At 37.3% G+C, this 19,158-nt stretch overlaps 1 protein-coding gene across 4 annotated transcripts in view; it reads left to right on the forward strand.

Annotated features, from left to right (window-relative positions):
• The window catches only part of LOC125260409 (synaptonemal complex protein 2-like), a 40,606-nt gene extending 24,961 nt beyond the window's left edge, over window positions 1-15,645 (forward strand). For 2 of the 4 annotated variants that reach the window (XM_048178750.1, XM_048178747.1), the window contains 22 exons: window positions 376-488; window positions 570-606; window positions 711-772; window positions 863-905; window positions 988-1,025; window positions 1,221-1,278; window positions 1,370-1,532; window positions 2,000-2,064; window positions 3,491-3,664; window positions 3,802-4,123; window positions 4,331-4,569; window positions 6,742-6,972; window positions 7,061-7,112; window positions 7,209-7,385; window positions 7,829-7,966; window positions 8,508-8,653; window positions 8,821-8,915; window positions 9,013-9,112; window positions 9,215-9,273; window positions 13,606-13,684; window positions 14,949-15,005; window positions 15,095-15,645. In XM_048178750.1, coding sequence (XP_048034707.1) covers window positions 376-488; window positions 570-606; window positions 711-772; window positions 863-905; window positions 988-1,025; window positions 1,221-1,278; window positions 1,370-1,532; window positions 2,000-2,064; window positions 3,491-3,664; window positions 3,802-4,123; window positions 4,331-4,569; window positions 6,742-6,972; window positions 7,061-7,112; window positions 7,209-7,385; window positions 7,829-7,966; window positions 8,508-8,653; window positions 8,821-8,915; window positions 9,013-9,112; window positions 9,215-9,273; window positions 13,606-13,684; window positions 14,949-15,005; window positions 15,095-15,166 — 2,520 coding nt within the window. In that variant the 3' untranslated portion in view covers window positions 15,167-15,645. The remainder of the gene's footprint in view (window positions 1-375; window positions 489-569; window positions 607-710; window positions 773-862; window positions 906-987; window positions 1,026-1,220; window positions 1,279-1,369; window positions 1,533-1,999; window positions 2,065-3,490; window positions 3,665-3,801; window positions 4,124-4,330; window positions 4,570-6,741; window positions 6,973-7,060; window positions 7,113-7,208; window positions 7,386-7,828; window positions 7,967-8,507; window positions 8,654-8,820; window positions 8,916-9,012; window positions 9,113-9,214; window positions 9,274-13,605; window positions 13,685-14,948; window positions 15,006-15,094) is intronic. The other 2 variants (XM_048178749.1, XM_048178748.1) reach the window with 2 other exon arrangements.
• Window positions 15,646-19,158: the final 3,513 nt, after the last annotated feature.

Below are 19,158 nucleotides of genomic sequence, written 5' to 3' on the forward strand. Positions count from 1 at the left end.
CTCGCGTTTAAGCAGCACGTACATGCATGAACCTGCTTAATCGATGGTCGATAATTTTTATCGATTAAATGTATTATCAACAATTAATCGATAGTCGGTTAATCGTGAACATCCCTAGTGTAAACTACAATACATTGTCATTTAATTGTAAATAACATGCATGTAGGTGTCAGAAAACATTACATTCAGTATATTCTTTTAAAGTATACTATTTCTATAATTCCACTTTTTTAAAAGTATGCCAAAATGTACTTTTTTCACAATCCCATTCCTTTCTCCACACAATTTCATTTCTACTATCCTGTTAATTAATATCCCATAAATAAAAGAAAACAGAGATTTATTTTATTGAACTTTGTTGTTGATGTTCTGAAGATGGCACATGCATCAGACAGTATGGTGAAGATGATATCCAGTCATTATAAGAGAAGCGCCAAAGCAGCATCCCCTGAGCCTCGGCCCCAGGTTAACACTGCATCTACAAACAGGTGATACAGACTGACCTTTCATTCATGCCTCACCTTTTCTTCAGTTCTCACTTGTAATCTCAATGTTACCTTCACTTTCAGATATCTGTTCAATAAGAGCTGCCATTCATCCTCCACTGTAAGTCGTTTAGAAAGACATATTTGTAATGTAAGTTAATAGATTCAGTTGTAAATGTGATGCTATCTTTTGAATGTGACTTTTTTCCACTCGTCATGTTACAGGAGAAAACTGCTGCCAAGAGTTCAAGCTTGCACAAATCCAAGAGGCCATTCCAGAAGCTTGAGTATTGCATTTTACTGATTTTACTCCCTTAAACTAAGTATATTTGAAAATGGTTGTTATAAATGAACTAATTTTTGTTTGAACTCTTCAGGGATATTTATGCATTTACAGAGGTCACGCCAAAAATCAGTGTGGTATGGACACCCCTTGTCATTATATTTATATTATTTAAAGATATGATAATAATTGTAATTAGTTCTTAATTGTCCTCTTCAGAGAAAGAAATCCTCTGATGCATCCAGAGCAGAAAGCAGGTAATTCTGTTAATTTATAAAAACAGCTCCCTCTAGTGTTTAACAGGTGAACCTAACAGCAGAGTTCAGTAGAATTATGTAGACAGTTAAAATATCTCTAAAGAAACCCTGCATATTTTTGGACATGTGACTGCTTATTAATGTATTATGTATTTTCTTGTATATTTACAGTGTTTTTTTTTTCTTTTCTTTTAGTGCAACAATTAATTCTCCGACTCTCTCCAAGTCTGCTGGAAGACCTCAGCCTCCAAAGGTTTCACATTTCTTAAATTATTTGGGGATTTGATTTAACATATCCCTATTAAAAATCCATATTTAATGCTTTTATGTTTGTTACACCCTAGGCTGCTACGATAAATGCGAAGAAAAACCTGTTCAGTGATACAGACACAGACAATATGACAGAGATTAGCTGGTTAAGCTCTGCCAACAGGAAACCCAAACCCAAAGTGGCAGACTACAGCAGGCAGCCAGTTAAAACCACCTTTCCATCAGCTGACGCTGCATGTATGCTACACCCAACTCTATAATTTAGAGAAGAGATGTCTTATGCCGAGTACAAACTGCACGATTTTAGCCCTGACTTTCACTCGCTGACAGTTTTGTGGAAATCACAGACAAATACATGCACCGTTAATATGGCGGACGTCTGGAGAAAGAGGGAATGCGGGCTCAACATCATGATGCCTGTCGGTCATTGGCAATGGATGATAGCCTCGTCTATCGTCCGAACCCTACCCCAGACAGTTGTGTAGTGTAAGAACAGCGATCTGAAGACTTTGAAAATCGTGCGGTTTGTACACGGCATTACATCTTCGGCACTAGTGTTTTGAACTCTTGTTTGTCATCTTCATCACTTTGAAGATGGGTGGAATCTATTTAATTAAGGACTACACAGTTTATTGGTAACTATTCTTTCCCGCTTTCACTTCCTCCTGCACCAGATAATCTCTTACACTTTCATTTTATTTCAGTTAAATCGCCATATACACCATTGTCTTCGCCAAAGACAGTGAAAGAACAAATCAAGCCAAAGCGGGTAAGAACCAGGGCTCTATAATTGCACAAATTATGTCTTAAAGGGGCCATATTGTAGCTCTTTATTTTTCAATTTTGTAATATTTGCACCAAAAAGAGGAGAAGTCTGTGACCCTAACTATTGTACAGATAAGACATTTTGTAAATTACCTCTGTTATGATTGGCTAACCTTTCTGCAGGTGAAATAAGTTAGAATGCCTGTGTCAAATTGCTAAATAGGTGTTTTTTGGTAAATATGGGTGATTTTGTGGTAATGTGCTCATTGATGTAATGTCATGAGCAGAACTAATTTCTGAATTAAGCATTTTTGCAGCATAGTTTAGTCTGAATATCAGAGTGATTCTGCATAGATAATGACCTTTTCAAGAGCATTTCTATTTTCCATTACAGTCGTTCCCAAACTGGGGTACGCGAACAAATTTTGAGTAGTTCATTTAATTCTAACTTAAAATAATATTAAAATCGAGCATGTATTTCTAACTGCAAAATGTCGTAAATCCAGAACATTTAATTAAATTACCTCATCATTTGCAGTCAAAAATGACTGTATCCACACAAGCAGCATGCATGTGATAGATTGCATGCAGAATCTGCTGCCTTAAATTGTGCTAAATTACTGTCGTTCTTGACAATGCACTTTTGTAAAAGTGGGTATTTAGCACTTGAAGAACAAATATAGTCACAGATAATGGATTAATTTCGATTTAAGACTCAAACTTTCTCCGATACAAAAACATGTGAGTTCTTGTGATGATAACGAGCAAGAATGCATTTGTTCTCAATTATCCACACGACTGCAAATGTGACATTATTGTACAACAGGTCAATAAAATGTACATTTTAAACACAGTACTGTCAGTATTTAAACTATTTTGCAATGAAATAATAGTTCTGATGAAAACCACAGCAGAACTTCAACACGTCTGATTTGCGAACAATTCTGAGGCTTTGAACGAATCGTCAATGATTCATTCACAGCCACTTGTTTCATTACTGAATGAATGACTCGATGACTCACTCATAAAAACAGTGACTTGCTGCCACCTACTGGCGGTTTTAGTTTAATATTTAAACATTTTACTTAGTTTTACCATCATTGCATATTTCTCTATTGAACATTTTTTTATTTAAAACATTATTTATTTTATAAAGTTATTCATAAAGGAAAAAAAAAACATGCACTGGAAAATCAATTTAGGGGGCAGATATCATCCCTTGATAGCAATGGTGTGACTGCAGTCGAAGCGGAAGAGAGGGGGTACCCTTCAGGGGGTACTCCAAGCTCAAAAGTTTGGGAACCACTGTTCCATTATATTTCCCTCCTGTACATAAGTTTGTTACACTTTTTTGAATGAGTATTATTATGTGTTTTCACACTCATTGATGGTAATCATTCAATGTTCTTTTTGGATTGGGTGAATAACAGAAGAGGCAGAAGAAAGTGGCTGAACAGAAGGATAAACGGCAACCAAGCATCAGTAATAAGAAAACCACAGGACGACCTCAGAGAGCGGCAGCCTTGACCAAAACCTACAGAGAGACGTCTGACTCGGATGACCAGTCCAGCCTCTCAGAGAACGAAAAAGCACCACCCCCTAAGGCATGTGATTTTTCTTTCAGCACAATTAGTCCAAGCGGATCTTCATTAGTGTTATTGCCTTTATTGAAGACTATCAGAGTCTAGATCGACAAATAATAAGTCCTGATGAAGTTTATGTCTTGTTCTTCTCCAAATAGAAAAAGGCAGTTGGCCGTCCAGCAGCATTTCAGCAGACTATCCCAGCTCGAAACACAGGACAAGAACAAAGAAGAGAGAAAACATCTGTAGATGTTTCCAGACGACAAAATGAGAAGAATGTACTGAAAAATGCAGATAAAGCCTTTGCAAAGATTCAACAAGATCAGAGGAATGATAATGGCAAGAAGATGTCTAGTCTAGAGCATCTCACAGTAAAGAAGACCTCATCTGCTCAGGGGTCGGCCAGAAGACAGAAAGAATCTTGGGCTTCAAGATTATCTTCCACATTTGCCTCGCCTCCCTCCATTGAGAAGATGAGATGTAGGAATTAAATTGCTATGAGTTTGTATAATTGTATGGCTGTTAATTCAAATGTTTATTTGCAAAGTTTACATAGAAGTCAGGGGCATGAATAGTTGTGTTAATTACTAATGCTGAATCACTAAGTTTAATAATTGGACATCCTAGAACAAAGTCAACAATCTTTTGTTAACTGCTGTGTTATTTACATTTTATTTTTCTCTGTAGCACATGAAAAACTAACAACCAACTTGAGATCCAATACTACACCTCTCCGTTCTCTGTCTATCTCTCCAATCGAAGCCGACTCTCCTCCACTAGAGCCTCTCCATCCTCTCAAAGAAATCCAAGCCTCCTCACTCTGTAAAACATCAGGGAATAAAGGTGCTGTGAAACCTCCTTCTCTCTCCATAACACCTGTTTCCAAAACCTCCAGAAGCTGTAAGCAGAATCCAGCTGCTGCTCAGGTAAACATGAAACAGCCACAGGGCAGGTTTCCAAATCACATTCATGGATAGATCAAGTACTCATGGGCTGCATTAAAACTCTTAAGACTCATTTTATTGCTAGTTCTGATCATACAGATCATACAGTCCAAAAAGTATTTGGACCACAATTAAAAATGTACGAATTTCATTGTATTTGTAACAATATTTGCAAACAAACATGCTGAATAAAAGAATAAATTTTTCTTCTTGCAATTACATTTTGGCCCCACCACAAAAAAGTAATAAAATAATTTTTTTTATTGTGTTTGTCTCATGCAACCTTAAAGGGTTAGTTCACCCAAAAATGAAAATTATGTCATTAATGACTCACCCTCATGTCGTTCCAAACCCGTAAGACCTCCGTTCATCTTCGGAACACAGTTTAAGATATTTTAGATTTAGTCCGAGAGCTTTCTGTCCCTCCATTGAAAATGTATGTACAGTATATTAATTTTTTGGAGCATCTAAAATACATTTTGGTCCAAAAATAACAAAAACTACGACTTTATTCAGCATTGTCTTCATTGTTTTCAATCCTGGTCCTGGGGACCCACCGCTTTGCACATTTTGTCTCCCTCAGTTCAGTCAAAGAATATACACTAACAAGAAGCGACAGTCAATAGAACGTTCCATTGAAACACCGGCGCCCAGCAGCCGCCCTGCGTTTCCGCCATTTTGGGGTGAAAGCAAGTCGGCAGTCCACTAGTTTCTATGGCAATATCAGCTTTTGTGCTGCTTTGTTAAAAAAAAAAAGTACATTAAAGCTGAAATCCAACCTGAATGATGAAAACACAGAATAAAATACTATCACTAGTGATCATCAAATCCTTTTAACAGTTTATTTGACACACTTTGTGTTTAAGTCTTCCACCTTTTTTTCACAAAACCTTTTTGCTCTCTAGAAACCCAGTCAGTTTGGGTTAAAATTCTTTAAAAGGCTTATAAACACTGAATTATTACCAACATATGAAATTAAATTAAGGACATGCATCAGAAAAATTGAGAATGTTGGACAGTAAATATATGAATATAACAGCTTGATTTTGCAGTGTTGTCTGATGTCCATTAAAGCAAAAGTGTCCAAAAGTGGGAATTATGCGATAACAGACACAGCATGTATTATAAGATCATTATGTTTGTAGCGTGATCCATTAAAACGTACAATATATATATTTAAATTCAGATTTAGATATTATTACTATTACTCCACTAGGTCTGAAATATATTGTTCGCTGCAAACATGATGATCTTAAATTTATTAATTATTAATTTACTATTAATAAATGTGTAAAGTTGCATAAAATGGAAATACTCAATAAAGTAGGCTAACTACGTTACCTCAGATGGATGAATGGTTGGATTCCACAACTGGTAAAATAAAACATATATAAGACAATACAACATTTACTGTAGGAGCCATACAATTTACTGATTTTCACCCCATAATGGCGGCCACGCTACCGGAGCGCCATCTAGTGGCTGTTACCCAAAAAGTATCAGAGTGTCGCCTCTTGGGTTCTATACTCTTTGGTTCAGTTCATGGAGCCAAAGAATATACACTAACAAGAAGCGACACTCAATAGAACGTTCCATTGCAACAATGGCGCCCTGCGTTTCTGCCATTTTGTGGTGAAAGTGAGTCGGCAGCCCACTAGTTTCTATGGCAATATCAGCTGCTTTTTAAAATCCAACCTGAATGATGACAACACATAATAAAATACTATCACTAGTGATCATCAAATCTTTTTAACAGTTTATTTTACAGACTTTGTGTTTAAGTCTTCCACTTTTTTCAGTCCCAGTCAGTTTGGGTTAAAATTCTTTAAAAGATCTAGTATTCGCATTATAAACACTGAATTAATACCAACAGATGAAATTAAATTAAGGACATGCATCAGAAAAATTGGCGATGTTGGACAATAAATACCGGAGTGCCATCTAGTGGCTGTTACCCAAAAAGTATCAAAGTGTCGCCTCTTGGGTTCTATACTCTTTGATGGAGCGCTCTCCTCTAACGAGCCGATGATCTGAATCAGGTGTGTTCAATAAGGGAGACAGAGAAAATGTGCAGGGCGATGGGTTTCCAGGACCAGGATTGAAAACCACTGAAGTTCACTCCTGTCCCTCTGTCCCTCTGTCCCACTCCTGCAGGTTGAGCTGAGTCCAGTCCACTCATTACTGACCCAAACTCAGCCCCTCATCAAGGAGAAATGCACCCTGCCCTCCCCACCCATCTATCCAGACCTCCAGGAGGAGAAAAGGGATAACATGAACAGAACCAGCCCAGCATCTTTTGAAAGGAGGTCTGTCATTTCTGTGACAATGAGCCAATCTTCTCACATATCTGTGAGCAACATGGCCATGATGTGCACTGAGCTGGAGGTACAGATTTAACAGCTTATTTCTAAGCACAATTACACTTTTAATAGTAGTGCATTTCAGTAACACTACTTCATTCTTCGATTTATAGAAAACACCAAGGACGCAAGGAAGTAAGGCTGAGAGACCAGAATTTAAGTCAGGTGAGTAGATTTTTAATTATGTTGTGGTTTCGTATTTTATTTGTTAGTATACAAAAACAAGCATCTTATGTACTCTTTATGTCAATTGCCATTCAGGTCCAACAGTCATCCACAAGCATGTCATCCCGTGCCAGTCCGCTGCTCTGTCAGAGGGAGATGAGGACAGTGAGGAGGACAAAGAGAATAAGGCTCCTTCTCCCTCTCAGCTAGCTCTGAAAATGAAGCCCAGAAAGCTGTTTGTGCCTACTGATAAATACTGGACTCCTAGTAAGGGTATTTATCACCTTTTAAAAAGGGTTATGTGTCATCCTAACAAGGTATAGTGTGACAAGTTACCAGCCTAAAAGATTTTCTTCCCTTATGGAAATACCAGCCATTCAAAACATATTTGATGTTTAATATACAGCCATGTAAAGCAAGAGCTACCCAGCATGACACAGCAAGAATAGAAACTAAGCAACCCTTGTTGATTTATTATGTTGATATATGTGATATTGTCTGTAATATAACCGAGCACATTACTGAACATTTAGGTTTTGCAGTCAGTTTAACTGAATGTGAATTTCATTAACTTTCCCAGACAGATTAATCCCACTGTTGATTCATCACACACTTTTGCTGGTGATTCTGCTGCTCTTGCCTTGTTGTCAGTTTCCTGATTAAGAGACTAGCTCAGATTTTGTTTGATTCAGTGAATGAATGTTGCTGTGCCTCAGGCCCCAATATTAAACTGTTGGTGAAGGATCAGAGCAGCTCAGAGGAAGAAGATGAGGACATAGTCGCAGTGAATGGAAGAAGAAAGAAAAGTTACCAGACGGGCCTGAATAAAAGGGCCAAGGAAACAACATTCTCCAGTAATGAGAGACTCAAGAGAGTGCTCACCAAGGCTGCATTTATTTGATCAAAATACAGTAAAAACAGCAATATTATTAACTGTCTTTACAATTTAAAATAATTGTTTTCTATTGTAATATATTTCAAAATATTATTTATTCCTATGATACAAAGCTGAATTTTCAGCATTCATTCTTCATGATCCTTCAGAAATCATTCTGATATGCTGGTTTGCTGCTCAAGAAACATTTCTTACTATTATGAATGTTGATAACAGCTGTGTTGCTTTATAATTTTAAGGAAATTGATGAATTTTTCAGGATTCCTTGATGAATAGAAAGTTCACAAGGGCAGCAATTATCTGAAATAGAAATTTTTTGTAACATTAAAAATGTCTTCACTGTCACTTTTGATCAATTTAATGCATCCTTGCTAAATAAATGTATACATTTCTTCTAAACAAGAAAATCTCATAAATAACTGAATGATTCAGAAGTTCAGCTGTATTGTACTGCTTCTGAATGTGCTGAAGTGTGACTCGTGTATGTGTGTTTCCTGCAGCTGAGGAAGTGGAGACACTGTCATCTTGTACGAGGTCCAGTTGCAGGCATGCCAGTGTGGAAGCAGACATAGACCTGACCCAGCCTGCTCAGGAGGTGGGCTTTATCTGCCATCAGTTCAGCTCAGAGCTTAAGAGGAAGCTCAAGGTGCTTGCCTTCTCATGTTTCTCACTCAATCAGCCCTGGCTAAACACTCCAGCTCCATCAAACATTCGAAGATTCACGCCCTTGTGTGCAAAACCTGCGGCATATCTTAAAGCATTCAATGTGTGTTTATTAACCTTTTCCAATAACTTGTCTTGTGTACTTGTCAGAATCGCTGCAGGACAATGGATCTTTACACCAAACAGTCTTTAAAGACCTTACAGCAGCACATGTCTTCTGTCAGTGTCCAAGTACACCAGTACAGGTCAGTCTTGACCCTTGACTAAAAAGAGATCAGAGCTTCTGCCTTATATCAGGTTTGATATTTACCTCTTCTGCTTTCTTTGTCTGTCCTTATATAGTTCTCAAAGGATGGAGAAAGTTAAACAAGTCCTGTTGGGCGAAATAGAAGACCTGGAGCAAGATGACACTGTTTTGAGAAGCATGGAGGAGGAACTGATGGTGGGTGTGCTGACTCGCCAAGTGCCTAATAATAAGACTAAAAATGGACTTTGGCAAGTAAATATATGTAAATGGCTTTTGATTTAATCAAACTATTTACAGACTTACTGGGAAAAGCAGACCTTGGCCTTCCACACATACAGAGAGAAAGGAACCAAGAGGTGAGAATATAACAGCTGTTGGATGAACGCCATAGATTTCCCAGCTAATTAATCTTCCCTTGTTAACTTTTCTGTATGCATAATATGTAATCACCTGTTCATGACTATGAAACAATCTGTGGGTCATTCTGGGTTGCAGTAACAAACAAGATTTTCCAGCCATTAATAGCTAACAAGGTGCAAGATTTATGTAATGCTCTTGTTTGCTCTGTAATGTTATTATGGCAAGAATCTTGTGATGTCTTTAGCGCTTTGAAAAAGGGCAGCTAAAAAGACTAGATTTGGAGACTAGATTTACATTTTTTTTTAATACTTTTTAATGCACTTAGGCCGTGTGTCCACCAGAGCGTTTTTTCCAGATGCTAGCGTACTTTTTCAATTGTTTTCAATGGGAGCGCCGCGTTTTTTAAACGCCAGGAGCGTAACGAGGCGCTGAGCGTCTTTTTCATGCTCAAGCGCTGAGAGCTCAGCGTTTTTTACTGGTCGTCTCGAGTTGAAGAATTCTCAACTTTGAGTAAAACGCTGCGCTCATCACTGTCACTTTTTAGCCAGCCGTCCAAACAGAGTGGAGGAGGGGTGGGACAAATACGACTCCGACCAACTGTCACATTCTTGCTGTACAGCGACATCAACAAACAGAAACAAAATGGATGACAAATTAATATTGCTGCTCTCCGAAAATACATAGCAAAGTAATTTCACATTGTGTCAACATTTTAAGTCATTTTAAGCTGCTCTCGACTAAAGATTTTAGTCTTTTTAAGCAATTAGTTGACTTATCGCGCGTTTATATTAATTAACCATATAAGTCATAATAATAAGCCTTTAATCGCTTAGATATAATACATAGCCTAATCAGTGCCAAACGGACTCATAAAGCTTGCAGCAGCATACCGGCAGACATAATGATTATGAATGTGGCGTGAACATTTAATAATTTATTGATAAACTAGTGTTTTGTGTGTTTTCGGCTGCAGAGATCAGAAGTCTCATCATCTCGGCAGTAGTGGGCGTGCCTATGCACGTTTCATATGGATTACATAATCTGAGATAGGGTTGTTATGGTGAGGAAATTTTCTTACCGGTTAATTGACGTGTGACAACAACAGTATCACCGGGAGGGGGGCGTTCTCCTCTTTTGCACCTCGCTTTTAAATCGCTAATTTAAGATAAAGTGCAAGTAAAATGAGCACAGGTATTCATAACAGTGCAGATCAAGCATTTTCAATTATGTTGAGCCTCCATAAGAATGAACTGAAAACGCTCCGCGCCAATAGACTATGAATGCTGCAGATTTTACTTTCACTTTTATATTAGTGCCAGTTCGGTGCGGCAGTTACTTGAATGGTGGGTTATTTTTCTTAATGAAAAATACAACAACTAGAAAACCACAACTAATCCTTGCAGGTTCCCTATTAGCACTGGGTTTAAATCCAAAATATTGCAAAAATCCAAAAAATCTTCCACCATCGTCTTGTCAGTCAGCTCCTCACTCTCGTAATAAATGAAATCTCCTGCTGCTGGTCTTTGCTGAGACCCTCGTTCTCACCCTGAATTGAGCAGATGCGTTCAGGTTTTAATTGAAGTGTCTGTTTTCTAACTGAACTAAATGATTTTTATTACTATAAAAAAAATCAACGGCAGTGGGGCCGGTGCTGCGGTGGGCAAGTGACGTAACCGGTGTTGCGGCTGAACACCGTCAACACCAACTGTTGCAGCAAGCCTAATCTGAGAATATTTGTTTTAGATTTGAATCGGTTAATCGCTGCACGATTAATCGGACGATTAGGAAAAAAAACATTGAAATTGCAGTTAAACTATGTGGCTTAGTGCGATTATGAAATCGCAAAGCAGCGATTATTTTTTTATGCGCGGCTTATCAATGAACTATGGCTCCAAATGCTAATCCATCTGAAAGCACTGAGAGTTTGAATCGCTTATAATGTGTTTGAAAAAAACGTGTCAAAACATCTTTCCAGACATGAGAAGCATTTATTAACATCTTATCCAACAAAAGACAACATTTAATAACATGTTTTTACTCCAAACTCACTTCATAATGACAGTTGAGCGTCCTTCTGTGAGATGATGTGGCTTCTTACACAGAATAAGGCAGTCGTGTGTTCATTATCAAAACGTTTCAGTCATGTTTAATCAATCAAAACGTTTCAATCTTCTGTTTATTCAGCTACAGCGATAGTATGGAATTTCCTGGAATGATGCGTGTTCTACTTCGGCAGCAGGGCATATTTGCAGTTTCTGCTAGGGTTGTTCCGATTCCGATACTAGTATCGGAAATACCACCGATACCACAAAAATTTCTGCCATCGGTATCGGCGAGTATTTAAACTCATGTACCGATCCGATACCATTTTCTTAAACAATACCTAGTTGTGCCCGCTATCTTTGCTTAACGCAGCAAATCGGAAATCAATTCTTCTTCGCGGCTCAGAATGCAAACACAGGAAGTTGTGCTGTGTTGCCACAAGCAAGCACTATTTAGAGCAGCGGAGAAGTGAAAGCGCACTAGCAGTATGTCTGCTGTTTGGCAGTATTTCAGACCAGTAAAACGGCGACATGTCTCATATGCAATGCTGCAATTTCGAGTGGCACAAGTATTGGCAACTTTAACACAAATAACTTAATAAAGCATTTGAAGACGCGTCACCCCGCGCAACACGATGGTTACATAAAGGCTAATGCTGCGTTCACACCAGACGCGAATGAAGCGATAAGCGTGAGTGATTTACATGTTAAGTCAATGAAAAGACGCAAATTGACTCCCTGCGGCGCGATTCGCGTGAATGACATGGTGCGAATTGAGCGATTCAGGCGTTTGACGCGCTTAAGATGGAGAAGCGTGCCAGCTTCATTCAAACAAAGAGACAAAAGACGGAATACTTGTCTTTTTCAAAAGACAAGTAAAGATAACCGACAAAATTGTCGGGTTTATTGTTCTGGATGACCAGCTGCTGTCAGTCGTCGAAAACGTGAGATTTTTATTTAACAAAATTGTTTCTGGACTTCAAGTTTTAAAGAGATTATTTTCTTATATAGCCTAATTATATTCCTAGATTTATTTGTTGCACTGTTTTTATAGTTATATTGTAAAACTAATATACCTTTTTCAGTTTACAGTGTTAGATTTGTGGCTGCATTTGAAGTTCTTTTTCACTTAAAATAAATAAATAATATAACTGACAAATGTATGTCAGATAATAAACATACTCTAGTTCACTGTATGTTTTTGTTCTTGTTTTATTAAGGGATAAGTCTGAAGCACACCATAAATAATTCTATCAATTCATACAGGGCTAGTAGTATATATATATACAGATACACACCCAGGTATCGGATCGGTACTCGGTATCGGCCAATACCCTGAGCTCAGGTATCGGAATCGGTATCGGGAATGGAAAAGGGGTATCGGAACATCTCTAGTTTCTGCACGAGCGCCCTCTGGCTTTCAGATAAAGAAACATTTACTACTGATCACAGAGCCGTACAGCTCTGACAAGCTGCGCATAAAATAATCGCAGCTTTTGCCAAATCGCGTGCGATAAATTGTGCAGCCCTAGTTAATTTAAAAATAGACATTTCAAGCTTTCCATAGATATATTTCTAATGTCTGTGAGGCAAGTATACGCTGAGTTTTGTTCATTTTTGTGACGCACTCAAGTTCACTTGAGACCGAAACGGCAGAAAGCACATCCTGTTTGCTTTTTTTATTTTAAAAAGAAAAGTAAAAGCAAACCATTTTTGAATGTTGGATTATTCTTATTTTTTTGACCAAAAATGACAGTATTTTAAGTTAAATGCAAGTGATCGCACCGGCGCCTCCATGTCATGCAGTAAGAGCGCTCTTCACACAAACACATGGATATGCACTAAATAATAGCGCACATTTATCTAGGTTAAAGAGCGTTAGACTACTTACATGTTTCAAGTGATAAGCCATATTTGAGGTTGATGAATGATAGGCGAATGTTTAGATTTCCTGCCGTTAATGATCTGTCCATTACAGACGGCTTGATTTCACCACTTCCTGTGTATTTTTTATTTTATTTCTGCAACTAACTGACTAATACCAATTTTGTTCAACTAAGCCTCTTCTGGTCGACTATTAGGGGGCAGCCCTAGTGTTTACATGCACACCAAAAAGCTGGGGGGGTGGGGGATGTTGCAGTGTTTCAGAGAATGTGTCTATTTCTCTAGATTCAAACAAAGTGACTGATTAATGAATTATTAGCCCCCTTTATTTACATTTGCAGTTTTTACATTGGATTAGTAAGCTGAGTGCTTAGCTTGCTCTGTCTTGTTTTGTTGTTTCAGACTACAGCACTTAAAAAGCACGATTCAGACTGATGTGTGTGATTGTCTAGAGTATGAGGAACAAATCTTCTCTTTGGAGGTGAGGATCTGAATCTGTGTGGTCCAGAATAGTTTGATAATTGAAGATAACTAGAGATTGACTGATAATAGGTTTTACCAATATTTTTCCCAATAGTTAAGCATTTTCCCAATATTACAAAACCGGTATCGGTAACAAAAGCGGTACCGGTGTCGATAATAACCATTAAAGCACAAATGAGATATGATACATGAATGCTTGATATGTAGTTTAAACTTGGCGGTAAAAAATAGAGACGCGTTCATAGTTCACTTGCTTGGTTTATGCTCAGGAATGACCCGAAGTTTTAACACGATCCACTTGTTTAAAACTTCACAAGTTATATTAAAGGGTTAGTTCACCCCAAAATGAAAATAATGTCATTAATCACTCACCCTCATGTTGTTCCACACCCGTAAGACCTTTGTTCATCTTCAGAACACAAATTAAGATATTTTTGATGACAGAATGCTGTCAGATTTCCTTCCATTGACTGACTTTCTAACTACCACTTTGACGCTTCAAAAACTTCATAAAAAGATCGGAAAAGGAATCCATATGAATTGAGGGGTTAGTCCAAATTTTCTGAAGAGAATCGATCGCTTGTTATGATGAAAAGATTTAATTTAGGCTTTTATTTGCATGTAAACATTGATCAGCGAACATAAGCAGAAGCTCAACCTAACATGAATAATGCACAAGTTAAATTATATCTAAATTATAGCTCTGTGGAAATTAATAATCTCCGCAAGAGACGTTCTGTGTAAACGCACAGATAAAAACAGCGCTCTGTCAGCAGGTATTCAGTAGAATTCTGATTTGTCAGTTATAAATAATAAGATTCAACTGAGATTAAGCTACACTAAAGTAGAATTTTTTTTTTATTCATTACCTGTTTGTTTACCTGATCAAAGATTTTATTTAAAAAAGACACTTTTGTGACAGTGCACTATATTATTTTGAATTTTTGCACTCTTTCAGACTATTTATTGATGTAGAAGTGTTTTTTGTTTTGTATGCAAGGAGGGAGTCAAATTGCAGAAATTACAGTATTTAAAAAGTGTTGTAAAAACGTTTGTTCAGTTAATTGTCAAAAACAAATAAACCAATAAATAAATATTGGTTCTGTATATCGGTTATCAGGCACATAAACATGCAAATAATAGGTATTGGTTATTAAAAAAAATCATTATCGGTCGATCTCTAGTTAGAACAGTTCAAGTCATTTTAAGTATTGATTGTCTAGAATAGAAACTTTTTTGAAACAAGTTTGCTTCTGTTGCAGGTGTCTATGATGAAGAAAAACATGAAGTCAGTTCAGGAGCGTTTCTTCAAAGAAATGGTGAGAAAGAGCCCAAGTGGGACAGATATTAATACTTAAATTCACATAAATTTCTTCAGGACTGAATTCAGTTTTTCTCGTGTTTGTAGCAAGATGAAGATTTGACGAGTGTGCGCAGAGGACTGCAGTCCTTGTTCTTCCCAGATGCATCCAGGTTCTGACCTGAAAAAAAAAAAAATATACACCTTTTTGAAAACTACATTATATAAGCTATTCCTAATATATGTTTGTTTGCTTTAATGTTATTAATGTTATGTTCTTTTAAAATAATACTACTCAAAACCTTGGATATTTGTACTTTATGACGTTTATCCTGGTCTCCTTAAAAAAAAAAAATGGTTGGCTGTACATGGTTTTTGCGCACATATGTGCTTGTGATTTTTAATATGAATAATGAATAGTTGTGAAAAGCGTCTCTAAAAGTAAGTAAATGTTATAGGTAATGTAAGAACTAATGCATTTATTTGTAACATCGCACCTCAAAATAATCACCTTTAGATTTATGTGCGCAGAAACGTGGATGCTGGATTCTGAAACCATCTTAAGTTAACATTTAAGCATTCATTAGCAAGGACTGAATAAGCAAACCTCATGCGTTCAATTTATGGGAGATGTTGAAAAATAAAGACTGAGAACTTTACTGAGGTTTTTTTTTGTTTGTTTTCTTTTTTTGTTTCATGCAGTTGAAGGCACTGTGACTTTTTTTTTTTTGGTGTCCTAGTGACTATTTGCTTCTAGTTTCATGGCATAGATTTCCTGCAATGTTATCATAAATATAATATTATATATATTTTAGGGCTGTCAACGTTAACGCATGCGATTAATTCAAAATCCTTAACACGTTAAAATAATTACGCATTTAACGCGAAAAAAAGGAAGCAGGTGAAGTTGCATCATAAAGTAATTTACGTTACGCAGTTAGATGATCTTAAAGTCCATGCTGTCCATTATATCAGACATGGCAGAGAGAATTATTCATTCCAGTGTCTGTTTCGCTTTAAAACACAAACTCTCTGTCATTTTCTGTCATTGTATCTGAAGAGGGTGAGCCCTTCCCGCATCGCGCTGAACATGGAAACATCCCACCGCTGTATGGCCAGATGATTTGAAAACTGCGTTTCACGGCTGGATAAAGCAAACCAGCTTCTTGCTATGAAAGTTTTGATGGAAGAGGATTGCACTCAAAGTAAAGACGATTGCGGTCACGTTCAGAAGCACGTGTGAGTCTGTTATATTGATGCGCAAACATATCATGTATGAGCGCTCTCGACGCACTGATCGTACACTGTATTTGTGCACAGGCACATTTCAGTACATTCACGTTTTCACACATTCAGGACAATGTTTGGATTTGTCTGTGTATGTTGCTGTGTATTTTAGTATATGTGCAGGTCATATACATAGTACACTACTACATTGAAAATTTTTTGGCAGCCGCCAAAACAAATTTTTGTTCCGCCAAAGCCTTATTTGATCAGTTATTGAGAGTTGTTTATCAGTGATGCAGATGACTGCTGCGCTGACGGTCAGAACGAGCAGAGCTCCTCCCTCGTGCGCGCAAACTCTCTCTGTCTTCAAAGTAAGCACTGTCTTTGCACTCTCTCTTCCTCGCACATCATAATCTAATTGTTTTTCCTGAATAACCACTGGGTGTGAATAGTGCTCAAAAGAACATCTTCTCTGACAGGCGTCCCGCACATGCAGCTGACATAAACCACACTTTCAGTAAACAAAAAAAAGTCCTATCCAGTGATGAAGTGTTTTCTGTGTTGACAAATCTTTTGCGATGTCCTAATAACAGTCGCGATTCGCACGAAACGCGTCAACGTCCGCTAATGTCTGATTCGTTTGAACAGATTCATTTTAATGAATCATGAAAACAACTGATCTGTCCACGCGGTCTATAATGAATCATTTACTCGAACAACTCTGAAATGAGAACATAAGTGTGCTTACCCCATTTAGCAAGAGTGGTTAGTAAAATTAGCCTTGAATAATGCACAGTATTTTCAGGTTATTTAAATGACAATGTGTAGTAATTAGGCCTACCTATAAAATCAGTTAGTGTAGACTGGAGTGAGGTGAAACCAGAACAAAGCAAGTTGTTGGTAGCTAGGTGCATTCAATTGTATATGGTAGAAAATTATATTATTAGTTAATATAACTTCTAAATGCTACTTTTTAACACTAAAAGTATTAGTATTGTATTAGTATACAGTACCAAAATGATTTTCAGGTCTAGCAAAGAAGCATCTTCTCTTACAAAGCTATGAAATCACAGATTTTTTTGCAAAGAGGGCAAGAAAGAATTACGGTGAGAGTGACGGGTACTTTATTGTCAGTATTGGGCTCACAGTTCACGTGAGTAGGGCACTTTTTACTTTTTACCACTGAAGACCATTTTTGACCCAGGAAAACCCTGTACTATACACTGAATTCTGATTTTTGCTGTGATTTTTTTTTTTTTTTAAGGGTGCTTTGGTGTAGCCTACATAAATGTATGAATTATATGAAATCATATCATTTGGTTATTTGATGTCCTTTTTTGGAAAGACATCTAAATTTACCTTGAAAAAAGCTGAAAAATACAGTTTTGTGAAAATCACTCTTCAATCTGATGGTTTACTTTGCTGGATATAGGCAATGTTGGCAAAATGGACGTATTAAACAAGATAAATGGTTTATGCTTAATTTCACAAAAAGTGCGATTAATCGTGATTAAAAAAATGAATCTATTGACAGCCCTTATATATATATATAATATTATATATATATTATATAATTTTTTTTTTTTTTTTCTCCATATCTGTGTGTGTGTCTGTGTATAGACTCACCGGCCACTTTATTAGGTACGCCTTGCTGGTACTAAGTCAGACCCCATTTTGCCTTCAGAACAGCCTTAATTTGTGGAATAGATTCAACAAGGTGCTGGAAACATTCCTCAGAGATTTTGGTCCATATTAACATGATGTTGCTGCAGATTTGTCAGCTACACATCCATGATGAGAGTTTCCCGTTCTTCCACATCCCAAAGCTGCTCTATTGGCTTAAAAACTGGTGACTGTGGAGGTCAGTGAGTATAGTGAACTCATTGTCATGTTCAAGAAGAGATGATTTGAGCTTTGTGACATGGTGTGTTTCCTGCTGAGGTATCCATCAGAAGATGGTACACTGTGGTGATGGACATGGACATGGTCAGCAAGAATACTCAGGTATGCTTTAGCGTTTAAACAATGCTCAACTGGTACCAAGGGGTCCAAAGTGTGGCAAGAAAATATCCCCCACACCATTACTCCACTAGCAGCCTGAACCGTTGATGCAAGGCAGGGTGGATCCATGCTTTCATGTTGTTTACACTAAATTCTGACCCTCCATCTGAATGTCGAAGCAGAAATTGAGACGTTTTTCCAGTCTTCTATATTCCAATTTTGGTGCAAATTGTAGCCTCAGTTTTCTGTTCTTATCTGGCATGAGTGGCACCAGTGTGTCTTCTGTAGCCCATGTGTTTCAAGGTTAGACGTGTTGTGTGTTCAGAGATGCTCTTCTGTAGACCTCGGTTGTAACGAGTGCTTATTTGAGTTACTGTTGCCTTTCTATCAGCTCGAACCAGTCTGGCCATTCTCCTCTGACTTCTGGCATCAACAAGGCATTTTCACCCTCAGAACTTTCACTCACTGGATATTTTCTCTTTTTTGGACCATTCTCTGTAAACCCTAGAGATGGTTATGTGTGAAAATCCCAGTAGATCAGCAGTTTCTGAAATACTTAGACCAGCCCGTCTGGCACCAGCAACCATGCAACATTAAATAAGTCACTTAAATCACCTTTTTTTCCCCATTCTATTGCTCAGTTTGAACTTCAGCAGATCGTCTTGACCTAAATGCATTGAGTTGCTGCCATGTGATTGGCTGATTAGATATTGCACTAAGGAGCAGTTGAATAGATGTACCATGCATACAATACCATTTAAAAGCTTGGGGTTAGTAAGATTTATATATTTATTTATATATATATATATATATATATATATATATATATATATATATATATATATATATATATTATATATATATATATATAAACATGAAGGATCATGTGACACTGAACTGGAGTAATGATGCTGAAGATTCAGCTGTCATCACAAATAAATTAC

This window comes from Megalobrama amblycephala, linkage group LG24 (genome assembly GCF_018812025.1).
Source record: "Megalobrama amblycephala isolate DHTTF-2021 linkage group LG24, ASM1881202v1, whole genome shotgun sequence".
NCBI lineage: Eukaryota > Metazoa > Chordata > Actinopteri > Cypriniformes > Xenocyprididae > Megalobrama > Megalobrama amblycephala.